Genomic DNA, 26,918 nt, shown 5'->3' with positions numbered 1-26,918 from the left:
CCCCCCCCAACAGTGCCTCCTGCCCGCAGCAATCAGCTGGCTTGCGGCATTTCCAGAGCAGGAGGGAGGAGCGAGGACTCAGCACGCAGGCTCCGTCTCCCTCCCCTGCCTCCCCAATGCCGCAGGCCAGCTGATTGCCCCAGACAGAAGGCAGGGGCGGAGGGAAGGGGAGCCTGTGTGCCAAGTCCTCCCCCTCCCCCCTCCCTCCTGCCCCCTAAACACTTCAAGCCAGCTGATTGCCCCAGGCAGGAGGGAGGAGCGAGGACTCAGCACGCAGGCTCCGTCTCCCTCCCCTGCCTCCCCAATGCCGCAGGCCAGCTGATTGCCCCAGACAGAAGGCAGGGGCGGAGGGAAGGGGAGCCTGTGTGCCAAGTCCTCCCCCTCCCCCCTCCCTCCTGCCCCCTAAACACTTCAAGCCAGCTGATTGCCCCAGGCAGGAGGGAGGAGCGAGGACTCCATGTGCAGGCTCTCCTTCCCTCCCTTGTCTCCTGCCTGGGGCAATCAGCTGGCTTACGCTGTTCAGAATGGAGGGGAGGGATGGGGGAGGAGTGAAGACGCAGCGTGGGAAGTAAAGGGGGATGAGGTGGGGGGAGAGAGAAGAGGCAGGTCAAGTGTGGGGGCTTGGGGGAAGGGAGGGAGTGGGTGGGCTGACAGTTGAGACCCTTCCCCCCACCCCTGGTGCTTGCAGAGTAGGAGAAGCTGCTGCTGCGCAACATGCTTCTCCTAGCCTACAGCCTCCTTGCCTGCCTCATCTCCAGTGCCAGTGGGCTGTGCCTGTGTAGGGTAAGGCAGGGGCACCTCCCAATTTTAGTACTGTACTGTATGTACAGTATGTTTGCATACACACAGCACGTGCACACTACTCCCCCGCCTCCCCGGCGTAGTATTAAATTGCTTGTTTAAAATTGTTTAAAATGTATATAGTGACTTTTGTCTGGCAAAAAAAAATTTCCCGGGAACCTACCCCCCCCCCATTTACATTAATTCTTATGGGAGAATTGGATTCGCTTAAAATCAATTCACTTAAAGTCACAATTTTCAGGAACATAACTACAATTTTAAGTGAGGAGTTACTGTACAACTGACCCACTGAGAGAAGGCAGATACACCTTATGACTCAGCAAAGTATGCCAGGACATGCCTATGGACAGAACTCTAAGGCTTTCAAGCCATAGGCTGGGCAGTTTGTGGTTGAAATAAAGGAAACATAGGCCGCATGGCAAAAGACTATAAAAGGCAGCTGCATCTTCTCCATTTTGTCTTCAGTCCTGCTTCTTACCTCTGAAGGAACTTTGCTACAAACTGAAGCTCTGAACAAAGGACTGAATGACCCATCCAAGCTGTGGATATGTTCCAGAGGGACTTTCAAGCCAGCAAACTCACCAATACTGCTAGGAACCTGATATATGGACTTTGAAGTCTTTGTATGTATGTAACTTCTTTGCCATTTAAAATCTCTCTTGTTCTTTCCTTTTTCTTTATAATAAACCTTTAGCTTTAATCACTAAAGGATTGGCTGGCAGAGTGGTATTTTGGGTAAGATCCAAACCTATACTGACCTGGTAACGTAGCTGACCCTTTGGGGTCAGAAGAACATTTTATATTTGTGAGCAGAGTTTTAAAATAACTTTTCACTCTACTGGACCTTGGTGCTGCCTGGGAGCCAGAGAACTGGAATGCAATAAAGAGAGCTGTGTGAGTTCCTCTTTGCTTCTTGATAATCAGTGTGGGGATCAGAAGCACAGTTTGTGACTAGTTGGGGAATTTAACTTCAGTGTTACCCACCATTACCGGGAGTATCTGCTCTCCCTTTTGCAGCCTGCCCTGACTTTGGCATTTCCAGTGAGGGCTGCCCCAGGCACCACGGGTCACAGGAACCATTGCAGAGAGATTCAGGGCAGAATTTCCTTTGTCCCGCTGAGAGAAAGTGGTGTTTCCAGCTAACCTCATTTCACTTCAGTGCAATTGTACCTCACCAAGATAGCCACATGGATAAGATAGTTTAAGGATAGAGGGAAAGGCCCATGGGATGTGTTCACCAACCTTTCAACCACACGTTCTCCTTCACCGATGTGTAGAAATTAACTAGACTTTAAAATGTGTGCATTTGTCTTTGATGTAGATAAAAAAACTCACCCTGTAAATTTTCATTCATTTCTCAGATGTGAAAAAGAAAAGCAGCATTATATTAAGTTCTAATTACTCTTGGGAGGACACTTTTTTAACTTGAATGGTACCATGTGGAGTTTTAAAAATGTTTTCAATAGTTTACACAGTTTTTCTCTCTCTTTCTTTCCATTTTTTAATCCCTAGCCAATGTAAAAGGTAGCATCTCTCTAACAACTTTTTAGATTATGGGGAACAGGAGTGGGCCAGGGATGTTTGAGAATTTGGTAGTTACTGGGAATTATTGCGTGCAGGGTGATTACACTAACGTGGGCCAGGGACCAGGGAGAAACACTTGGCAATTAACATAAGAATATCTACCTAATATTTGACATACTGAAAGATGTTTCTAATAGCAAAGTCAATTAGACAATGGAATATTTTGCCAATGGAGTTCACTGGGGCATTAGATAAGATGAGACTAGATAAAACACAAGATTAGTGCAGTTAAAACTCCTGCTTGAGTTCTGAGGATAGACTATGGGTATGTCTGCTGTGATTCTCTGCGTGGTTAGACACACTCATGCTCACTCTGCTCAAGCTAGCATGGTAAAACTAGCAGCATGGACATTGCAGCATGGGCTGTGACTTGGGCTAGCTGCCCATATCCAAGCTCGTCCAACCCGCTGGATCTGAGCCCAGGGAACAGCTTGTGCCACAACATCCCCACTAGCTATTTTTAGCTAGAGTCTACCTGCTCTGGGAATCAAACCTCCCCGCTGCAGTGTAGACATGGCCTTAATGGGCCTGCAGGAGGAGTACCACTAGAGTTGATGTAAAGACAAAGTGATATCGCAGACTCAGCATTTTGCAGCTTGTTACATCATTAACGTATGTGTAAGGGAACCCAAGCCATTGACTATCACTAGGGTAGGCAATTCTCTTGGTGAGTGTAGCGAGGCGGTGTGGCTCCCCTCCTCCACAGGGAGGGTTGAGCCCCGTCCATCTTCCCCCAGGGCGGAACTTCCGGGCAGAAGCCCCGCCCCTCAAAGGGTCAGGCGGCGACCCGGAAGTATAAAAGCCGGGCGCCGGCCTTCAGTTGGAGCTCAGCAGCCAGCGAGAGCAGACGTACCGGACGACCCTCGTCGCTGGGAGGCTGCCGAGCTCCGAGACGGGACCAGGCCTTGCCAGAACCGACCTGCAGCAACCACGACCCTGAGCTGCGGGAACTACCACCGCTTCCCAGCCCCAACTACGGCCTGGAGGAGCCTCCGGACCAGACCTGGCCCAGCTACCCAGAGGTACTACCGGATCTACCCCTGACCCGGACTGGGAGGCCCATGATGGTCGACGACCCGGCGGACCAGGTAGGCCGCGAAGGGGGAATGGAAAGTAGCCCGGGGGCGGCTGACCACAGTCAAGCCGCAGAAGGCCCCGAGCCGATGACCGTGTGTGTCGGTCAGGACCCCCACTGACCGCGCTGTCAGTGTGTTTCGGGCTGGATCCCCACTGACTGCCACTAGCGGCGACGGTCGCTACTAGGGCCCCGGGCTGGAAGGCAGAGGAGTGGGTGGGCCTGCGTTCCCCTGCCACCCGTAGCCGGGTGGCAGTATTCCCTTCGCCCCCACAGCTACTATTTGTTTGTTGCTCTGCCCTGCCCCAAAGGGCCAGAGCCCTCTGACTGTGTGTTGCTCTGCCCTGCCCAAAGGGCCAGAGCCCCCTAACTGTGTGTTGCTCTGCCCTCCCCAAAGGGCCAGAGCCCCTGACTGTGTGTTGCTCTGCCCTGCCCCAAAGGGCCAGAGCCCCCTGACTGTGTGTTGCTCTGCCCTGCCCCAAAGGCCAGAGCCCTCTGACTGTGTGTTGCTCTTCCCTGCCCCAAAGGGCCAGAGCCCTCTGACTGTGTGTTGCTCTGCCCTGCCCAAAGGGCCAGAGCCCTCTGACTGTGTGTTGCTCGGCCTTGCCCCAAAGGGCCAGAGCTCTCTGACTGTTGTTGCTCTGCCCTGCCCCAAAGGGCCAGAGCCCCTGACGTTTGTTGCTCTGCCTGCTCCAAAGGGCCAGAGCCCCCTGACCGTTTGTTGCTCTGCCCTGCTCCAAAGGGCAGAGCCCCCTGACGTTTGTTGCTCTGCCCTGCTCCAAAGGCCAGAGCCCCCTGACTGTTTTTGCTTCTGCCCTGCCCAAAGGGCCAGAGCTCTCTCCCCCTGACTGTTTGTTGCTCTGCCCTGTCCCACAGGGCCAGAGCCTAGTGCACTGTGTTTGGTGCCCACCTGCGTCCAAGGCAGGGCCCCACTGACTTTGCCGTGTCCCAGTCCACTCCACAGGACCCGAACGCCCAGACAGTGGACCGTGGACCCGAAGGACAGGACCCGGTGAGAACAGGACGAGGCCGGTGTGGCTCCCCTCCTCCACAGGGAGGGTCGAGCCCCGGCTTCCCTCGTCACAGTGAGTCTGCCATAAAACTTCATTTCCTCATTGGTTCTCAGCATTAATTTAGCTAAGAAAACTGCCATGTGAATTGGAAGACAGCAGCAGATAACAGGAGGAGATCAATCTGGCAATTTGTCCTTTGGGTGCCTATCATCACGCTGCTGCCATTATGCAACGTGATGAAGTGACAAGCTAAGATGATAAAATGCCAGTACTTTGCCAACCATTTTAAATGGCAGAACACCTGCCTTTTCCAGATGCTTCACAAATGCAGCCATGTGGAACCTTCAGCAAATAAAATCACACAAAAAATTAACCTTACAAAGAACTTGCAAGGTTCACTTCAGGTTTTCTCATGAGCAGCCAAAAATAAAAAAATGCTGTAGATTTGTCACTTCCAAATACCTTTACACTTTTTCATGCAAATGAAAATTTTTTAAAAACCACAGATAAGAACACTGCTTTCTCCTAAATAATCTGGATTTTGGAAAAGAAAACAAGTATTTCCCAAATGCTTAATTTTTGCTACCATGGCATCAATGGACAAGTTGTAAGAGCTCTTCCTATCAGAGAAATGCCTAGGAGACCAATAGCTGTATGACAATGTATGCGTATCTAAATCCTGTGCTCTGCTTTGTAAATTCTCCCCATAATTATATGGAAGTGACAGGAACAGCATGCCTGTCATTATGCAAAAGTGAGTGAATCCAAAGAACAATTTCAAACAAATTCATTTTTACATGAGCCATTTAGACTATTGTAAGCTGTTTCTAGAAACATTTTTCCCACTACTAATAAAAGCAGCTCTGGTATCTTTAGGTACCTCATAACTATTGGTGTGGTTTCACCTCAACTGTAAAGAGAGGGACTTATATCTGTTCTGTGATTTGATGCTTCAGTGTCTATAGCCCTTTTGGCTGCTATGTACCACATTGCAAACTCATGCCCAGTGTGCTGTCCGTTAGAAGTCGCAAGGATCAAATCCTGCTCCTTATACTCACACCTCCAGTCCCACTGAAGTCATTCGTATGAGTCAGACACAAAAGATTTGACCCTGTGTTACTTTTGAGTTGACTACTTCCCGTTTTTTCCCCTTCTATGAATTATGTAGCACCTAAAAATCTCAACTGAAATTGTGTCTCCCCTGTACTAGGCATCTGCAATCCACCACACATTGCTGGAGGTGCAACAAAACTGGGCCCGGCAGGCCTGACGCTCTTCTCGCTCCAACCAGATTTACAAGAATGTAACTCCATCAACTTCAACTAAAGTATTCCCAGTTTTCCACCAGTATGAGAAGGGTATTAGGACAATCCTTTGTATCCAAAAGAAAGAGGGTTTAAGCAACATTTGACCTAGACTACAGCTAGTTTTCAATTTCAGTCCAAAGCAACCTCTGTGCCAATAGCAGAAACAGAAAGAACTTCTGGCTCAGAAAAGTGGATGTTCAGTTATTAAATGATAGCATAAAATACTTTGCAGTTCTTTAGCATTATTCACCTATCTCCAGCTGCTTCCCAGAGATGGTTCAGTGCCACTGCTTCCATTATACTGATGTGGTCACAGAAGGTATGTCTACACTTCGAGCTCAGGTTGTGATTTCCAGCTTGAGAAGACATATGCTAGTGCTCATCAAGCTAGCGCACTAAAAATAGTATTGTATCTCTGGCAACATTGGCACTAGCTGTGGTGGCATGGGCTAGCCACTTGAGTACATACCCACAGGGTCCTGACAGGTTTGTATTCAAAGTAGCTAGCCCCTCACCACTGTCCATGCTACTGTGGACACACTACTATTTTTGGTATGCTATCTTGATGAGAGCTAGCACAAGGAGGTCTCCTCAAACTGGGAAGCAGAGCCCCAGCTCCAAGTGCAGATATATCCTATGGCAGAAAGAGAGAGATGAGGGCCCAAATTTTCAAAAGCAACTTGTAATTGTGGGTGACTCAACTTTTGGGTGCCCAATACAGGTTGCCAGGTGTCTGTTTTTTGACTGGAAAGTCCAGTCGAAAAGGGAATCTCACAGTGTCCAGTTAGCAGTGCTGACTGGACACTGAAGGTCTGGTTACCTGCAGTAACCGGCCTCCGCCACCATGGGGGTGGGAAGAACAGTAGCTGCTGCTGGAGCCTGGAGGAGAATTCAGGAATGGATCCAGCAATGAGAGGTACTGATGGCTCCCACTTCTTACCCCAAGCACGGCTCCCCCCTCCCCTGCCCCACTCACCCCTATGGCTCTGCTCAATTGGCCAGGGGAGGGAGGTGGAGAGAGCAGCAAGCGGCAGTGGGGGTGGGAAGAGAAGCAGAGGGCGGGGCCTCAGCGGAAAGAGACAGAGCAGGCAGGAGAGGTTCCAGTATTCAGTGTCCAGTTTTCACACATTCGAAAGGTGGCCACCCTACCAACACTAGGTATCTAGAATTTGATTTTCATAGGACTATGCACCCACAACTCCCACTGAAGCCAAGTGAAACTGGAGTGCCCAAGTCAAGACAAGTCAAGCCCAAGCAACCTGCTTGTCAAAGGATCTGGGCATCTGCAGTTCTTGTAGACTTCCACGGGGGTTGGTGAGTGCTCAGCACTTCCTAAAATCAAGCTCTAGGTGTTGAAAACTGTACCCAAAATTAAAGGGCACTTGAAAATTTGAACTTAATTGACTTGCCTAAGATCACACAGTAGATCATTTATAGGGAATATAATCCTGATCGCCTGACTCCAGTTCTAACCTTCAGATAATGCTGTCTCCCTGTCCCAAATGACCCTGGTGTTCTCAAAGTCTTATTATTTTAAAAAGTTATACCTAAGAGACTAACTTTTTGCGAGGTGAAGAAGCTTAGGTGCATTTGTTCTTGGTCAACACTGATTTATGCATACAGTAAATTAAAACAGCAACAAAAATAATATAAAGGGAAAAAACGCATAAAACACTGAGATATGAATAGTGTGGAGATAACTTCTTACATTCTTATACCAATTTCTACAGTACCCCAGCACTAAAAATGAGATTAAAGCCTCTCCTGTACTTCCCTTGTGTCACCTGCTGTATAAATTGTGGCTGCTCAAGACAGAGAATGAGATTGCATACTTAGGCACAATTATTGTGATGAACAACAGCAAGTTCATTTCCATATTTCTGCAGCCACTCTAGACAAGGATTGAAGCCCAAAGACCGGAAATGCAGAGCTATCTGAGGGATGAGTGGGAGCATGTATACTAGTACAAATGAGGGATCTGAAATGTCTCATTGTCAGCCCTTTCAATGTGCCGCAGCCATTGAATGAGGGAGAGAATGAAAGAGCTCCTATTAATGTGTTCCAGACTTGCCTAATGAGAACAGGCACACAGAAGGGTCATTTCACTCATATTCACCAGTGGGCTTAGAAATGGACAGAGACATACTGAAAGTAAAAGACAAAATGTGAACTGTAAAAAAGATGAATAGATCTGGTTAGCCATTCATTATCCACTGGGGGGAGGGTTATGGCAGCAGAGGACAGGAAAAATACTCTCCGAGTAGTAATAGTTGACAAGCCTATGTGAAGCATTTCTAGCAATGCACTCAGTTAAACTTTAAAAAGCTCAACTTCCTGCTTGCTCAGTTGGCTGCACTGAAAATTCACTCACTGTTCTGCCATTTGCAAGCTGTTTGTGCTTTAAAATGAAACCAATTTTCCTTCCTTTAGCATAGTTTGTTGCAGATAATGTTGGAGAAAATTTCTGGCTAGTTAGAGAGATAGTGAGAAAAGAAGATAAATCAGAAGAAGCATTTGTTTCTAGGGAAGCAGCCCCACCCAGCTTTCTTTTATACGACTTGAAGGGCTGGAAGGATTTAGACATCTGGTCCAAGTTTCCCTTTTCTCTGCTACCTGAGTGAGCTAGTGAAACAGAACACGTGATACACAGAGCACAGCAAAACACTGAGGTGTAAATTAGTGTCTCACCCTGGCCATTTTGGAAAGAGTAAAACCAAATATCAGACCTAGTTCAGAGAGGATGTGAGAAGTGTACCTTTAACCAGAGCAGCATTCAGAGGATTGTTAATGGGCTGTGCATTTCGCAACCCGCAGCTGTCTGGCCTGCAATGTGTTATGCTACTTTTCCTATATTGGCCTGATCCAGAGCCCATGGAAGTCAATGGAAAGATTCCCATTGACATCAATTCGTTTTGGACCAGGCCCATGGCTGCAAGAAGTACTGCTTTCCCCCTAAATGCATGATGTCACAATGCATCCATTTACCATCTTCACCTGTCGGCAGCTAATTCTGCATGCTCAAAGACACCTAACACATGAAAATCCTCTTTGGACTAGGATCCTTTCCAAATATTGAAGAGCGATCTCCCAAGTGGAATTCCTATCTCTTTTCCTTTTGTTGTCATGGACCCTGAATGCTGGACTATGCACTGACTGTTGCTCCAGTGAGTTGTTACATGTAGCATTAATTATTAACACAGCCGGGTAAAAACAAAACAAAAAATCAACCCCAAAAATACCAATTTCACACACACAAAAATTGGGAAAATTTTCATTCCAAACAAAGCAAAATGTTGAGATTTCAGTTTCTCTAGGTACAGCATGATGTGGGTGCCATGATGTCTCTTATCAGTGTTTCCCAAACTTGAGACGCCGCTTGTGTAGGAGAAGACTCTGGTGCGACGGGCTGGTTTGTTTACCTGCCACGTCCGCAGGTCCGACCGATTGCATCTTGCACTGGCCACGGTTCGTCACTCCAGGCCAATGGGGGCTATGGGAAGCAGCGTGGGCCAAGGGATGTACAGGCCGCCATTTCCAGTAGCCCCCATTGGCTTGGCGCGGTGAACCATGGCCAGTGGGAGCCGCAATCGGCCAGACCTGCAGACGCGGCAGGTAAACAAACCGGCCTGGCCCATCATGGACTTTCCCTAAAGAAGTGGCATCCCAAGCTTGGGAAACCCTGCTCTTATGATGGTAGCAGCAGAGAGGCTCACCTTAGGAGGGTATATGGTGTGAATGGGGAAGTTAGAAGTTTGAAACACTTGATTTTCTTTTATTTATTTTGCCTCACAAATACCTACAGCCTCTAGGATACTCAGCCTCCAAGAGGCAGATGTTCTGCAAATGATGCAATAATGCTGGCCAAAAAGAGTCTTGTCTGTTCTATGATCTCTTTCCCAGAAGTTTTGCTTTTGCAGTATCACCTAAGGGAATGATGTGATTCAAAATACCCACTCTGTACACTGGTCTCTAAACAGCCCTTGTGTTTGAAGTATCAAAAATTTTGGCTTCTCTTTGGATGATGTTATGCTGGGTATTCAGGGGAAGCAGTGCCTGGACAGTCTCTATAATCACAGAACATGTGCACAGCTCGTTTGCATTGGGAACTGCAAGAAATCTGTGCTGATTTGTTTGTAATCACTCACCAGAGCAACAATTACTTCACTGAAGAAATTAACACAGTTAATTAACAGAGAAAATCCGAATGTTAAGAGCTACAGGAATAAGCACATTTTAAAGAGGAACTTCATAGTGTCCCTGGTAACTTTCTGAATTGCATTTTCCATTTTGCAAGCTATGATTTGATCCTGTAGTGAAGTCCTGTTTGTTATCAGAGTCTGTTGCCATAGAAATGACTGAAATATCACAAGTTAATTGTTATGACCTCTATTTCCCAAACAAATAAGCAGCTTTTCCCTGTGCAAAGGGATTGGAATGGTACTTAGGCTGCTCTCAGATCTGCTCTCCATTTTCCAACTGCTCTGAGCAATGTGCTAAGCTTCTAAACAAACAGGAAGGACAAGTTTGAAAGTGCTGCCTTATTATACACGAAGTTGGAGTTTTGGCCATTGCAGTCATCTGGAGCCCGGTTCTGCCATGCCCAACACATGCTGAGTAGTTGTCACATTGGAATCCCTAAAGAAGAGGGGCAGAATCTCAGCCTTAGGACTTGGTTGAGGCCTTCGTGAGCAGAAGGGTGAAAGTTAAGCATGAATACCCTCCATACCCAGCCACAGGACCAGCAATCTTGTCTAGTGTGGGACAGGGTGGGCCCCACCTCCTCTAAAGAGGTTAGTGTCATTGTAAGTGTTTACTTAAAAGTCACAACCTTTGAACAGACAGCTACCATGCCCAGCAACTGCATGGATGTGTAGCGCAGAGAAGGACACCATGTTCCCCAGGCATGTGAGCAGCAAGATAAATTCAAAGTGGGACGTCACTGATTCCTCACGGTGAGATAAAGGTAACTGTTTCCCAAGAACAAACACTGCCTTGGTCACTTGCCTGTGAAAGTAGATGCTTTATGCAGAGCAAAAATGAGCTGTTTAAAAAAGCTTGACTGTATTCTCATTCTCCATTTAACACCAAATGCATTCCTACAGATCTAAGTTTTCAAGGCCAAAAACATTCCTGGTGTTTGAAAACAGCTACGTTTTCCTGATTTATTTGGGCTGAAAAGCAGACAGCTTCTGTGCTCCTATAGAAAGGGAAGGGAAAAGGGGCAGGAATAAAGGTTATTGCATTTCCTCTTCTCTTTTTCACTGGGGTTGTTGTTTTTTTAAATACACTTCCTTAGCATTTGGCATGTATTATGAAGATCAAACATGGCCATTCTTCCCTGCACATTGCACAGTTTTAGTGCTCTTGATTTTAAAACCACACCTACCTGGATAAAAGAAAGTTGGAATTCTGCTCAGTTTTCAGTATCAGCTAGAATGCATGCAAATAAGAGGCCCAGCAAGGAACTTGGGCTATATCTGGTCACTCCTTCTTTCAGTGACGCTGCTAAACTGTTGACAAATAAGCAGGGGTTACAAGAGCTTCCTTATGTGGTGAGCCTAAAAGACTAAAGTTAGGCCCTGACTAAATGGTTTCCTGCCATACCAGCTACAGCTGCGAATTTAGGACTTGGTTAGTGATTTCATGGCACATCTCTAAAAAACAAGTAGCTGCTGCAGGAAGGGGTGCTGGGGACTGGCACTTCTCCCTGAGTCATTGCTGAACCACTGAGCTTCCGACATAACCAAATTCCTTCTCACAGAATAACGATGGCATTTCTGAAAGTGTGTTAGCCCTAGTATCTTGGTCAAATTCTTCCTGCGTATTTTCCCAATATGGTCTCAGCAGCATTCTGTATTCACCCAATGTCCTAAACTACTGCCTAGTGTTACTGCATGCTGCTAAACAATGTGTTATGTTCTGCCCAAGAAGCAGCTACACTCCAATGACAGCTGAAGTGATTTCTCCATCTATGGGTTGCAAAGTATTTGGGATCTTTACGGATGAAAGGCCCTTTATTAATGGAAGGTATCATGTCACAATTGCCATCTCACTGAACAATATATCAAGATACTGAGTTCCTACATACGTATATTTTTGTTTCATAACATTAAATGTATTTAGGATGGTTGGTTAAACTGAAAGCTCAACAGGGTAGAGACTAGATCGTCTCATGTCTTGTGTAGCACCAAATTTGTTAAGCACTGTCACTGCTTAACATGCATAATGATGATAAAATGTTTTTGCTTAGAACTCTAACATGCAGACTTCATTTCTCCTCTCAGTTCCTAATGCCCCCTTTTGTCCTCCTTGCATATCTATATGTAACTTATAACCATACAATTATAGCTCAAAGATCTGTAGCAAGGTCCTCTGATTTGGACCCAATAAACTATAATATCATTTTTGCCTTACATTTTTGCCAGTAATTTTGATGGTCATATGCTTTCTCGTCACAGTATTGGTGTTGCAATAAAAAGTTTTCCAAATGACAATCAAGTAGCATAACAGTGGCACTCAGTCCTAGGTTTACAGCTGGTACATGCACTGCTCATTAAATGACATGAAAATTTTGCTTAATGAACAACAAGCACAGTCTTGCCTAATCCTTGAAGTGAAGCCTTTGTCTATCCCAGTTAAAGACAGCAACGTGACTGACGGTGTCCTTCACTTGTCTGATAATGTGATAAGAGTAATTAGCTGCCAGGAGTTACTCAATGGCTGCACAACAAGCAGCAGGTGAGATTTTCTCTGATCATGCATTAGGCAGGGGCTGTATCTCTTGTAATCCACAGACAGGGCCGGCTCCAGGCACCAGCGAAAGAAGCAAGTGCCTGGGGCAGCCAATAGAAAGGGGCAGCACTCCATCCACTGTTGGGGCGGCACATCTGGGTCGGCGGCAGCGGCACTTTGGCGGCAGCTCAATCGCTCCGCTTTATTCTCTGGCGGCAATTCAGCGGCGGGTCCTTCACTCCCTGACTTCCTCTTCGGCAGCACTTCGGCGGCAGCTCAACTGGTTTTTTCTTCTCTTTTCTTTTTTTTTCCCGCTGCTTGGGGCGGCAAAAAAGCTGGAGCTGGCCCTGTCCACACACAGTGATTTATGTGATCTCTTAATCCAGGAACAAGTTTAAGGGTTCAGCCGTGGGAAATCTGAATAGTCATTTGTGAGTTCTTATCCAAACTATGCTTAGTCCTGCTATCAACCCCCACTCAAAGTTCCCTTTGACTTCAGTGGGAGATCTGCACATGCACCTGCAGCAGAATCAGGCCCAGACTAATATTGCAACAGGTGAAAGGTTTCTGTTCCCAGACAAAGCTGGTAGCCTATCTATATATAAAAAAAATATTTTTTCCCTTTCAGTATCAATACATCAAGATTTAGCTGCAAGCACTATATGTAAGTCAATAGAAGGCAATAAAACATTAAGGGCTAAATTTTGCCCTCACATACACCCAAAGCATCCCCAGGGAAGTCAGTGGGGATGTACTGAAGAATGGCCATACTGGGTTAGACCAAACGTCCATCTAGCCCAGTATCCTGTCTTCCAACAGTGGCCAACGCCAGGTGCCCCAGAGGGAATGAATAGAGCAGGTAATCATTAAGTGATCTTTTCCCTGTCACTCATGCCCAGCTTCTGTCAAAAAGTCAGTGTAAGTCAGTGCAAACTCTGACACTTCTCTCATGCATGCTGAAAATGGCTACACATGCTGTACATGCAAAAAAAAGTACTGTATCTAGTTGGTGGCTGTAATACTAGTTGGTTATAATTAGAACTGGGTGAATGAGTCACATTTTTCTCCCCCCATGTATATTCACTCAAATAAAAAATTGCTTTGCCTGTTTTCACATTATTCTGCGATTGAGTCTGTTCTGTGCATCAAGTAAAACACAGGCATTAGAGGCCTATGATAAGGTCCCCCCACTTCTGCAGTCTGTGATGACACTAGTATCTCAGCTTTTATGTAAAAAGTGAGTTTATAACCATGAGACTGAGAGAGCATTTTAAAACCCTGACCTGCAGCAAAGTTCTGGGGGGCAACCCAGACTGGTAAAGAGTTGCATCACCTTTTACCCTGTAATCCTGAGTGCCTTATGATGTTCATCACTGTGAGTCTCTGCTTTGGCTGTCCACAGGCAGCAATAAGCATGCCATTAATGTCTATATAGACAGCCCTGGTTCAATGCTTTGGATTCAGGAGCCTGCCTGCAACACCAGACTTCCACTGGTCTCCACCAGTCTTGGTTAACCACTGGTAAGGTGACGCTACACTCTCGCCAGTCCCAAATTTTCACAAGAATATTTCACAACAGTATTAATGACCAGTGTGTTGCTAGTTTTAGATGATACCTCACAAGGTGTATTTTGCAACAAGATTATTATAATAATGTGTTGTAGAGTGTGACTATAGGGGTGTTTTTGGTCACACCTGCATGTAACCAATTCAGTGACATCTGCAGACAACTTGAAACAATAGCTCTGAGAAGTATGAGTTTCCCTATCTATCTCACTGGAGTGAAACCCAAGACCCCTTGCTCCTTTGCTGCCATACTTGCCTTTCTAGCAAGGGAGAGGGACCCTTCAGATGTTACCCATGAAGGGAGGCGGCTCTTGCTCCCCCTCCTGGGAAGAGGCAGATTACAAATGCTGCCAACTCTGCCACTCTGAGGGGATGGGACCCCCATCACTATTATTATTAGCTGGATAGTGAAGCCATGGGGGCCCGGGACATATCAGTGTCCTTAGAGAACTGGATTGCATTAATCTCATCCTGGTTGTAATCCAGCCCCTTCACACTGCTTTAGAAATACCAGGGGGTTGAAAACCCAGAGGACATGGATCTATGCCGCCCCCATTTCTCGCAGAACATGGCATAAGTGTATGCTGGGGATGGGAGAGGGCCATGGCTTGAGTGTATTACCATTTCAGCTGTGAAGGGCTCACAAGGGTCTTTACAGGCTGGCATAAATTAGAACAGCCTTGAGGCTGCTCTAAATTACACTGGCAACAGAAATGCATTCTAGTCATGCAGAGTCTAAACATTCTGAACCTGAAGTCTTTGTTCCATCAAGATTCCCTTTGAAGGTACAGTTAAGTATGACGTTCAAGAAGTCAGAAGAAAGGATGCTGAAGTAGGAGTTAGATTCTGGTCCTGGCTCTATGCCTTGCTGTGCGACCCTGGGCAAGTCCCTTAACCAATTTTTGTGACTCAGTTACTTCATCTATAGAATAGAAAGAATAATGCTTATGTATTGCTTTGAGAGCTATTAATGAACAACAGTTTAAAGGATTAAGCATTATTGTTATTGCATAAGAAAACTTAATATATTTTAACTCTTCCTTGCTTTATAAAAGTATTTTACATAAGTGTTTATGCTGCCCACTGAATTCCCATTTACGTCAATGGGAATTGCACAGGAAGTTCAAGGGCAACATTTAACATTATGCTGTTAATCAATGTGACTACTCTTTGATTAATTAAAGGAGTATTAAAGCAGGTGGAAGTTGGTTTAACTTGCTTCCACCGGTCTCCCATATCGCCAGGTACAGCTTTGCAAAAGGGAAAAAAAAGATAAGGATTCAGAAAAATAATTTTTGACAAATTATAAAATTGACTGGGTCTATGTGAGTTCTTAAAACTCTAACTACTTTCAATAATGAGAATTCAAAAACATACCAGAACCTGGATCCATAGAGACATCCATCCAATCAAGAGTTAGGAACCTATATTCAAACAGGAGGCAGATGGAAAGTCTCAGTGAAGTTGTAAAATCCCAGCATGCATGGGCTCTAAGTTGCAAGCAACTTTATCAATAGGAAATCAAGAGCAGGTTCTTCTTTCTTGGACTGTGCCTAAAGTAAAACCTCCTTCTGCCCACACGGGAGAGATGTTAAGAACACAATGGGCCCACACAGGTAAAGTGAGAGAGACTACAATTACATACCAGAACAGCAGGGAACCACCTCTTGGCAACGTCTTGCAACTCTTTTCCGGTAATTTCTTTCAGGCTTTTCATCTTACGAAATCTCAGTTCTAAAGAATTAGCCCTTTCATCTCTGCCCATGTTAGTAGCAAGTTCTAGTGTGGAATGAATTGTTCTGAATGGAGGATCATTATCAGTATAACAACAAAGGGGCCCAGGTTTCTTCCCTGGAAGATTTTGAAACTTCACAGGCAATCAGTTTCTCTGGTTGAAACATTTCCAAGTTTATTGACAAAAAAAGAACACATTTTCCACAAAAATGTGTTTTTTTTTCAGTCAGCTCCAGTTTTAAGCCATTCCAAGAAAGAAGTTGCATGAAATCTAGTTTGCACTGTAATCGCATAACCCACTGCAAAGTGTGAGGACTGTGACATGCCAGGGCTTTACAAAGCATGCTCTGTGGCCCAAAAGTTTGGAGCCAGCACTATACATTCTCTAAGCACTAGGCTCTACAGACTTCGGCCTACGAACACCCATCTAGTCCAAGGAAGTAACAGAACTTTTTTACTATGGCTGCCAGAAATAAAAGGTGCAAACACCCTAAACACATGTGGTTCAGAGGCTTCAACAAAGAGGAGAAACACAGTAGTTCCCAATGAGGCCCCAAGAGATAGGGCTGGTTCTAGGGGTGGGAGGTCATGGCAACTTCCAGGGAGCACCATGGAAGTTGCCTTTCTTTTGTTTTGCTCTGCTGTAATTGGCAGTCTATGTTTTTGGTTTGGGGCTTCTTCTTTTTTTTTTTTTTTGGTTCAGCAGCTCCAGGGGGACCCTGAAAACATTTTCTATCCTGTTTGGCAAAATGGTTAGGGTGATTCCTACCTAAGGGCAGTCCAGTCCAGGGGTGTGAAGGAAACAGTCTCACGTGTAATCCCTAGAGATTTATTATTATTTGTTATATTACCATAGCACCTATGAACCCCAGTCTTGGTCCAGGACACCATTGTGCTAGGCCCTGTACAAACACAGAACAAAGACAGTCTCTGCCCCCAAAGAACTACATTCTAAGAAACACTATCTGCATGCAAGCTGCAACCCTGTATCCTCTCACTGAGGCAACTGCTGGCATCCTGTCAGCAACAGGGTTGTCTCTGTCCATCCCTCGGCTGTCCTGTCACAGCTCCTCAGTTCCTGACCTTTCCCTAGCAACTGGCTCCCAGGTAGCTGCCTCCAATCTGCTACTCCTGTTCTCACACAGCCTCTGGCTCCTACTGAACGGAGAGTCTATTTTGCCTATACTGGAAATATTATGGCTGTTGCAATGGTGCGCAGTGATGAGCTAGCTTGTTCATTACAGTATTATTTATCTCACACTCTACCCAGAGGGAAAAGGGGAACTTACAGCTGCAATGAGACTCCTCTTCTCCTGGCAGAAAGGATGGGAAGCTGATGAGCTAGCAGATTTTTTTTTTAGTACTTTAAGCATGTGAGTAATCCCACTCAGTTGCTATTATTTGTGATTGTTTAATGATTTTCATAAGGAAAGTACAATAAAAAGTGCAAAAAGGGTAAGTGATTTACAGCTTCTCTGTGTTACTGTGACAGGGGACTCTACTCACTGCTATGACTGCACCACCTCCTGGCGGTTCTGGGGATTATACCTGCCTGGCCAATGACCCTTCTTGCGGATGCAGTTAGTTATACTCTGTCTCTTCCTCTCTCTGCAGCCCCTCTCTTGTTCCAGGAACTGCAGCTTCTTCTTCATGACTCAGCCTACAGCCAAGTCACTATATGGTTTCCCCTTCGAGGGGGTACCAAAGTCCTACTGCACAAACAGTCTCAGGTAGTCTCCAGCACTGCACTGATAGTGCCACTTCCTCAGTGCCCAGTAGGGGAACCCAGGCCTGCCCACCATTTCTGGGTTCCTGTCCAGGGGTCCTCTACCTGGCAACTGCAATCTGCTTTCTCTCAGACCCTGTTGTGCCTTCCGTGGACTCCTTCTTACAACTTCCAGTTCCCTCCCAGGTGTACCAGCTCCAACTCCCTACGCCCCGGGAATAACTACAGACTATAGAACTCTGTAGTCTCATATATAGCTCTCAGAGAGTGACTGCAGACTACTTCCCTGAAGCCCCTTTTCTGTTGCCAGCTTCCTGGCTTTATAAACCCAATCCAGCTCCGCCCCCCACAGCCAGACTTCATCAGCAAGTTAGGCCTTAGCACTCCCTGTTTTTCCTCCAAGTTCAGCCTATAGGTTAACTGGCCTAATTTACCTCTTCAGGCCTTGTGTGGGGTGGACACCTCATCATAGTTCCCCAATATCCCACATTTCACAGACTAGCCAATAAGATTATGCATTACAGCTTTACACCTTGTCAAAGCTGCAAGACCAGAAACTACAAAATCAGACAATACACCTCTACCCCAACATAATGCGATCTGATATAACACAAATTCGGATATAACGTGGTAAAGCAGCACTCCAGAGGGGCGGGGCTGCGCGCTCTGGTGGATAAAAGCAAGTGCGATATAATGCAGTTTCACCTATAATGCGGTAAGATTTTTTGGCTCCCAAGGACAGCGTTATATTGAGGTAGAGGTGTATTACACAGAGATAACATGTTAGGGTGGGGCTAAAACAAGCAAGCAAGCAAACAAAAGGCATACACAAATAGTCAAAAAAGAGAAGAGAAGACAGAGAGGAAGCGAGAAGGAGGGAAAAAGCAGAGAAATCATGTGGAAGGCAAGTCTGGTATTATTTGAGCTATGTCAGCATTCTTTAGCCAAATGTATCAAGAAATGAAGTCTAAATTTCTTCAAATTGCCATAATTGCTGATATAATCAATGATATGCTATTCTTTCTTTTGCTGATAACTCAGACAGGTCAGAATACCACTGCTCTAGTCTTGGCATGTGTGCTCCTCCATTTTTGAAATCACATGCTTGGTAATCATTGAATCCTGCAAAAACCCTAGCCTTTGTGATGGATGTGAACCCATAGTAGCACATAACCTAGGATATAATTTTCAGCTGAGATTTGGTTGCTGAAATCAAGCACTATTTTCAGGCCCACATCTTGTACAACTTCTGTGTCATCCAATATATTTTCAATAGACTCTTTTGCAGTGTCAGGCGTAGCCTGAAATCCACAGAAGCATCATTAATAGTCTATAATATGCTCTGCCGTTGGGGTTCTTTCAAAGGCTGTGATAACTTACTTTCCCATGCTTTCATGAAGAACTCCAAACCAGTCGAGCTCTTCTTCATTATTAAAGCACACACAGTGGACATGGGCCTGGGGAGTTTATGAAGCATTTCCAAGCTTCCCAGTAGCCTCTGGAAGTCCTAAGGCATCCAGACCAAACTGATACATTAGCAAGTGTCTTCGTTGCATATACTACCACTCCACTGAGGGTGGCAGGTTATGTCATTGCTTTCGTATTAGAAAAGAGACAAAGCCCTCATCTTTGGCTAACTGTGAAATCCACATGATGCCCTTGTTCAGCCATTTCTTCCAAATTATAGGGTTTTTTCACCCCATTTTACAAGTCTCGGTTACCCAGCTAGGTGCTTTTGCATGATGGTAAGGATGAATTTGGTACTGCTTTGCCCAGACAATCTAGACCCTTTGCGCACCCACTGCTGTAGGCACCTTATTTTTCTCAATTGGCCAAAAAGAAGAATTGAGCAGAGCTTCAGGGAGACTTGGATACATTAATACCTATTCATTTTCTGCCCAGGTAGGAATAAAGGTGTTAGCATGCTGAAACCAATTTTACATGTGTGACATGCTAAACGTATAACAGTAACAGTATTTTTGTAGGTCTGGGAACCCAAATTGGCTATAGGGAGCTATTTTTTGAGTGAAACTTGTGGGCACTGACCAGGCCCCAACAGAAGCCTCTAATAATATTTTTACGTTTTCTAAAATAAGAAGGAAAGACATATAGAGGTAGGCTGCTTAGAATATAGAGGCGCCTAGGCAGAAAATTCATTTTTATTGTTTTAACCCTTCCCCACATGCTCAGGATGAGAAGATTCTACTTATTTGTATCACTAATTATTTGGGAGATTTCTAACAGTTCCAATTTTTCCCAATTTATTTTGTAACCAGATATTGCTCCGAATTTTTGAAATAGTGATAGGAGGGCTGCAATAGTGGTTTCTGGTTTGGATATATACAAAAGGGCATCTGGCCCATACTCTGTGAAACCAACATATATGCCTCAGATATCTGGATGAAGCTGGATAGCTATTTCCAGGGGCTCAAGAGCCGAATCAAAATGTAATGGAGACAGCAGGCACTCTTGCTTAGTACCCCTGAAGGTTTCCATGGTCAGATTGTTGGCTGTAATGTGAGAGGTTGAGTGCAAATATAACATGTGAATCCAGGGACTGAAGTTGGGTCCAAATCATATTTTTGTAGGGTAAACATACATTTTGTAGGATAACACATATAACCTCCATTCTACCCTATCAAAGGCCTTTTCCAGCCAAGGCTAAAATGGCCTGTTGGTTTCGGATGATCATATTTCACTGCTACACTATCAATAAGTTGTCAAAGGCTATTGGAGAAACAATGGCCTCTGTCAAATGTAGCTTGACCAGGATGCAGGATAGAGCTCAAAGCCTTCTCCAGTCTCATTGCCAGGACTTCTGTCAGTAGTTTGACAGCAATATTAATGTGAAATTGGCCTGTAATTGGAACATGGTACGGCATATCTTCCTGGTTTAACTGATGTTAGGCCTTCCCTGAGCATAAAAGGAAGGTTGACCTCCACAAGTGACTCAAACATTTCAAGCCTCTTGTCAGACAGGCCAAGGAAGCATCTATATAATTCAGCAGAGGAAGCCAATGGACCTGGGGACTTTCCCCACTTTCAACTGCTATTTTTAAAATTGTAAACTCTATTTCAGTGGATCTCAAAAGAGGCCAGTATCATTATTCCCATTGTACAGATGGGAAAACCAAGCCAGAGAAGCGAAGTGTCTTGCCCAAGGTCACCCAGCAGGCCAGTGGCAGAGCCAGGAATAGAATGTAGTTCTCTTGAGGTTTAGTATAGTGTGTTAGCCCTTAGGACACAGTGTCCTCCCCTACCCCCGTAATGTTTTTATTCTTTGACCTCTGCCTGTTTTTGATTCTGTATGATTTTTTAAATATTTGGGTTATTGTAATTTTCCTTTTTTATAATGTAAAATAATTTTATTTTAATCTCTGCTGAGTTCTGTTTTTTTTTACTTAAACCTTCAACTCTTTATATATTTTAAAGAAAAACTACTAACTTCTATTATTTTTTAAAAAGTACCTGTTTACACTCTCCCCTTTATATCTATCTATATACACAAACTTTCTGAGAATTTGACTAGTGCCTATTAAAGTCAACAGAAAAAACTTCCATTGACTTCAATGAGCTTTGGATCAGGTTCAAGTGCTTTTCTCCTCCAGACCTGTCTAACCTTTTCTTTTACTGGAGGCAGACCAAAATGGGTATGTTTTCACAAGTAAGTGGAAACAGCATGAATCGGCTCTAAGCTGTTTTATGCAACCAGAAACATTTAGGCCTGGGATGCACCTGACATACCTGACATGAATGTTACCTGGCAAAAAAAGTTGTCATACGATAGAATATGTTGTTGGAATTTCTCTATTAACTGTGCTGGCCTAGGAGACGTTCCAAGGAACTGTGACTCTCAGGCACCCATCCCCCAACCCAGACTCCCCAATCTGGGCAAGCTTATGACACTTTGCTGGTGAGAGGAAGGTAGAGAAAGAGCTCACATTCTCATTTCTCTACAGTGCTGTGTAGGGACCCATAATAATCGAGTCCGTACAGAGCAAAGTCTGTTCCAACCTCTTGTTGGTTTTAGGTAAAAAACATGACAAAGTTGTTTGCACAGCAAAGTCTATTTTTCATAATTATCTTGTTCTACTCTGCTTATCAGTTATACCCCCAATAATTTGGTCTCTAAATAGTCCAAATTCATATGAATTTGCTTTAAAAAAAAAGTTACTTCCAATTGTCCATGATGTCACCAGGCAGCCTGTTTCCTGCAAAGAAAATGTGTATTCCTCAAGTGATATTCTTGTACGGAAAAAAGCACATTACACTTCTAATGTGCTTCCCTTTTGCTCCTGTGAGAATTCGATGTAGGTCTCCAACGCTGCTGGGCCTGCCTCATGAAGCAGTGTGGAGGATTTCACCCTCTTCGGTTTCTCTGCAATGCCGTTTGATTCTAGGAAAATCTGCAAACACTACAACCTCTCCTTCCTGTTCCTTTGTATTCAGGTGGATTCATTTTCCACTCCTTTGCCAGAGATTTAGTCTACTTCTTATTCAATATAATAAAGATATGAAACGCAGACTTGCTGGTAAGAGACTGTTCTTTATTTCCTGGCTCCTGTCATATGACATAAGCCAGGATTACTAAAGTTTAGACTCCTATCACATGACAGGGGACCAGCATTCTCTGATTCCATTGGCTACTGTTACACAAGTGATATCAAAACCACCACAAAGAATGAAATTGTTAATGCACTAATTTATTTTTATTATCATAACTTTCTTTAAAAAATTCTTTATTGCAAATAATTTTCCATGTTTATTCTAAGACCAAAAACAGATATTTTTGTGGAAAGTTACAACAAAATTAGTTGATTGTTTTAGAGTATGATGTGAGTGTTAAAAATGTTATGCATTCAGACATCAAACTTGCCATGAAATTAGTTCTCATTGAAGACAAGTGGCTTTTGTAATATTTAGCAATGTACTCAGTAGTCAGGTTGCCAGTCAAGACTGATTCCCCACTCTGGCGCTTTGAATGCAGAAGGCGGGGGCCTGCAAAGGTTCCAAATATTAATACTGGCCACTCTAGGCTTGTATTAAACTCCCAAGGTTATAGCTTTACTCTGATCTTGGATGGGTAGATGCTGCCACCCAAGTGCAAAACCCCTTTGAGAACCCAGGATGGTGCACTTGGGAATTCCTTCTTATGGGGTACCCTCAAGCCCTTTCACCCTCCTCCCTTGGGGAACAGCTGAGAAAGAAAAACAAAGGAAATCAGCTGTTGCCACCAGCTAATTAAATAACATGCACAAACCTCTTAGGACACAAAAATCCAATTCTGTTCTTAAAAAAGGTTAATTTTATTAAAAACAAAAAGAAAGAAAATACCTCTGGAAACTCAGGCTATTGCTAGATTTAAAAAAAAAAAACATTTACAAGGATTAAGCATCAAGAATAACGTTCTTGAGGTCCAGCGTAAAGGTTACAAGCAAAACAAAAGCATTTGGTGTTAGCACAGAAGAGTCCACAAGCCATAAAGAAATAAAGAGATAAACCTAATCGTGTCTTCCTAGACATTTCCTGATCTACTAACATATCTGGGATTTTAAATGAGTAGTTTCTAGGTATGATACCGATGATTTTTCATACCTGGCCCCAAGTTTCTTACAGCATAATTGCGCTGTGTCTGCTTCTCTCCAAGAACAACAACAGACCGACAAAGGAGTCTTATTTCAATTTTAAAAAGTTCTAGCCCTCCCATTGGCTCTTTTAGCCAGGTGCCCATTCACTTCCTTTTACCTGTGTGTCGCAGTAAGACTTTTAACCCTTTACAGGTAAAGCAAGTAGAGAACAGCTACTAAGAGGAATTTTATAGCTAACTGGCTGGCTGGGTCCATAAAAGGGAGTTACCCCTGCCCCCCTTCATTTATCACACCTTTAGAGAAGGCACAATATCTTTATTAATTGTACATGCATTCAGCTCAGTCTTAATGTGTTCAGGCTTCTGAACACACATTTTGGAAGTGTTTTAAGTGAATTCACAAAAAGGCACTCAATTTGGTTTAAGAGCATCAACAGAGGGAACTAGTGTGGAATAGCTCTTGGGATTTAAAACCATACCCCAGCTTACTTCACAAGAGCCTCCTCATGTAGACAAGCTACAGCATTAGCATAACAACCTTACATTATCTGCTTTTCATAGTCACTGCAATGCTACAACTTGATAGCTCAAAAGGGAGAATGTTAAGGAACTTACTTGCAGCCAGCTGAGTCAATGCTAAACATAACTGGTACTGTCTACACAGACTGCAAGGCTGTGTTTAACACTGCGTTAATTCACACAGATCTTCAAGGCTAGCATTCTAACATGACCTAATTTTCTAGTAAAGACTAGCCCTAGACCACCACTTTTCACTGTGATACAACATTGCATAACATTAGATTTTGAAAAACTTTGCAGGGTCACTTGATTTAGGTTATGTCTACATTGTGCACCTTACAACGGCTGTGATGTTGCAGCCACGCCGTTGTAAGGTGCGCAATGTAGCCACTCTTTGTTGCTGGGAGAGAACCCTCCTGTTGACAAAACAAAACCACCCCGAATGAGGGGTGGTAGATCCATCACCAGGAGAGCATCTCCCATTGAAAAAGTGCTGTCCACACTGGCGCTTTGTGTCATTAAAACTTATGTCATGCAGGGGAGGTTTTTTCATACCCCTGAGCTACAAAAGTTTTAATGACAGAAGTGCAGTGTAGACATAGCCTTAGTCTACTATTTATTTAGTGTATACTCATCTGGTGTTCTCAGAAAGAAATGTCTGCTAACAAGACACAATTGATCTAGAGTGATTATGTTGCACTTTCAGCCAGGTGCTAACTGGATTTGGTAATGCCGATGTATGTAATGATCCCACAGTTTTTCAATATACACTGAAGGTTTTTCAACGAGATCTGTGTTTGAAACCAAAGAGAGTATCTAGGAATCCTCAGAGATACACACATTTGTGTGAGGGAAAATCCAGTGTTATCCAAGGCCATGTAGGCCCAGACCTCATGTCAAGCGGCCAGAACCGGACAGACTAGAAAAAGGGGCGGGGGAGGGGCACCGAGGAAGCAGCGGAAAGTACCTAACAATCCCAGACTAAACAAAACAACTTTTGTCATATCCCTTGCTGTCAATATGTAACCACATAAAATAGGAAAAGCGTAATATGGAATCAATTTACTCCTGCTCCAATCAGTTATAGCCTTGCAATGTTTTGTAACCAGTTATTAAGAAAATGATGAATGTAACTTGCGTATTAAGATTGTGGTTTTAAGCTTTATAAGGTCGTCTGTAACTAGCTTCGGGGAGGCCGTTTCCACAACGGTTCTTCCCTGCGCACTGGTAATCAATAAAAGGGCCTCGGGCTGATCTGATTGAAAACACAACACGTGGATCGATTTTTTTCCACATCATTTGTATTTTTCTACAATAAATGGCTTAATATATTTCTGAACAACAGCGAGAAAGATTCCCCTTTTGGAACCCTACAAATAGGTTTTCAGTTTTCAACAAATCCTTTTCAGGTCTCTTTTAAGGCTGGAATTTTCAAAGGTGTTTAAGGGAGTTAGCAGCAAAATCCCATTAAAATTGAAATGGGAGTAAGGCACCAAACTCTCCTTGGCTTTTACAAACACTAGGCTAATTTTTTTCTTCAAATATATCCAAAATATGTTTTTTGTTATGACAGGATAACATTATTTTAATCTCTGTTTCCAATATTCATTTTTAAATATTTCATTCCCATTTAACTTTAGTTTCTAGAAATAATTTAGAAGTCGCATTTTTGCAAAGCTCCTGCCATTTCTGAAGGGTAGTCTGAATAATGTTGTCTTTTTTTTAAAAAGTAAACCTTTTCAAAACATGCTTCCACTTCATTTATGTATCTCTACCACTTTCCCAGCTGTTACTCACACTGTCAAAATAAAACACATATGCCAGTTGTCATAAAAAATGTTACCTTTTTGCCTCTTGTGTAATTAATATCTTTTTTGTGATATTCTTTATACTTACGGAAAAAAACTTTAAAGGAGACTTGAGAAGTTTCAATAGACAATTTCTCAATAAACATTTTGTTTTCGAAGATTATCTCCAAAATACCAGGGGAATGTCTTTTTTTAAAAAACATAAGCATCCCTCCTCCTTCTCCTCCCAAGAATAATGATTCTGCTGGAAGTTCTTACTTTTCTTTCTACTGGCTGGTTAGAGTCCAGACTGCCATTGGCTTCACCTTAGGCCTCTAAGGGTACATGTACGGTGGGATAAAAGACCCGTGGCTGGCCTGGGTTAGCTGACTTGGGCTCACGGGTCTTGGGCTACAAGGCTATAAAACTGCAGTGTAGACATTGGGGCTTGGGCTGAGACACTCCCACCTTGCGGAACCTCAAAGCCTGGGATCCTGCCCAAGCCCGATCATCTACCCAATCATCTACACTGCAACTTTTAGCCCCTCAGCCTGAGCCTCACAAGCCTGAGTCAGCTGACCTGGGCTCTGAGACTCGATGCCAGTGGCTTTTTAATTGCAGTGTAGACTAACTCAGACAACTATGAACAAATGGGTAACAGCTGGTAGAATCATCAGTGTTGCCAAGAATAAGGTTCCCTTTTTCAGGAAGGATTTCATTGCCCAGATTTGTGGAGTTTTACTAAACCTTTCTATTACAGTAACTGCTTAGAGTACATTCACTATAAAGCGTAAAGAACATAAAAATCACACATCACTAATAAGTAAGGATATAATTTAGTCATGGAGGTCACGGATTCCATGATTTTAACAAACCTCTGTGACTTCTTCAACTTCAGCCCCCATCCTCCTCTGATGATGGGCTCAGGCTGTCCATCCCCTGGGCAGTCAGTCCCCGCTCTTTATTTTTGGTAAAAGTCACAGACAGATTGTGTGCTTCTGTGAACTTTTATTTATTGCCTGTGGCCTGTCCCTGACTTTTACTAAAAATAACCGTGACAAAAACTTAATCTTACTAATAAGAAACATTTAAGCAATATCAAAACAATCCATTGCTACTCTGTTTGAGGAACTGATAGAACTTGGCCTTTTGGATCATCAAATCTACTGTTTGTTGTGAGCTGCATGATCATGTGGATTCCATAGGTCAGGATCCATAATAAAACTATTGACGTTACCAAGCCCATCCAGATTCCAGGAGAGAAGAAAGATGTACAGTCACTTGCGTAGGAAAACAAGTTATTATGAATATTGAAGCCTTGAATCTGAGAACAAGAAAAAAATATGTGAGCCCAAATGAATTTACACAACAAAATCTACTTTTAAGATCTATATATTCACTATAAAATCCAGGTCTGAAAAACACTGTGCCCTCAATTTCTATTGAAGAGGATTGAGCACCAACTCCTTTTCAGGATGATTTTTCAA

The 26,918-nt window shown here is 44.0% G+C and overlaps 2 protein-coding genes across 2 annotated transcripts in view; both read right to left on the bottom strand.

The window, feature by feature from the left end:
- The window catches only part of SLC13A1 (solute carrier family 13 member 1), an 87,201-nt gene extending 71,616 nt beyond the window's left edge, over positions 1 to 15,585 (bottom strand). Inside the window, exon 1 of the mRNA XM_032768830.1 lies at positions 15,456 to 15,585. Coding sequence (XP_032624721.1) covers positions 15,456 to 15,483 — 28 coding nt within the window. The 5' untranslated portion in view covers positions 15,484 to 15,585. The remainder of the gene's footprint in view (positions 1 to 15,455) is intronic.
- Positions 15,586 to 22,068: 6,483 nt separating this feature from the next.
- The window catches only part of LOC116818142 (V-type proton ATPase subunit S1-like), a 92,000-nt gene continuing 87,150 nt past the window's right edge, over positions 22,069 to 26,918 (bottom strand). The window contains exon 11 of the mRNA XM_032768837.2: positions 22,069 to 26,755. Within this exon, the coding sequence (XP_032624728.1) occupies positions 26,546 to 26,755 (210 nt within the window). The 3' untranslated portion in view covers positions 22,069 to 26,545. The remainder of the gene's footprint in view (positions 26,756 to 26,918) is intronic.

This window comes from Chelonoidis abingdonii, chromosome 1 (assembly GCF_003597395.2).
Source record: "Chelonoidis abingdonii isolate Lonesome George chromosome 1, CheloAbing_2.0, whole genome shotgun sequence".
Taxonomy (NCBI): domain Eukaryota; kingdom Metazoa; phylum Chordata; order Testudines; family Testudinidae; genus Chelonoidis; species Chelonoidis abingdonii.
This window is presented reverse-complemented; position numbering and strand designations above follow the sequence as displayed.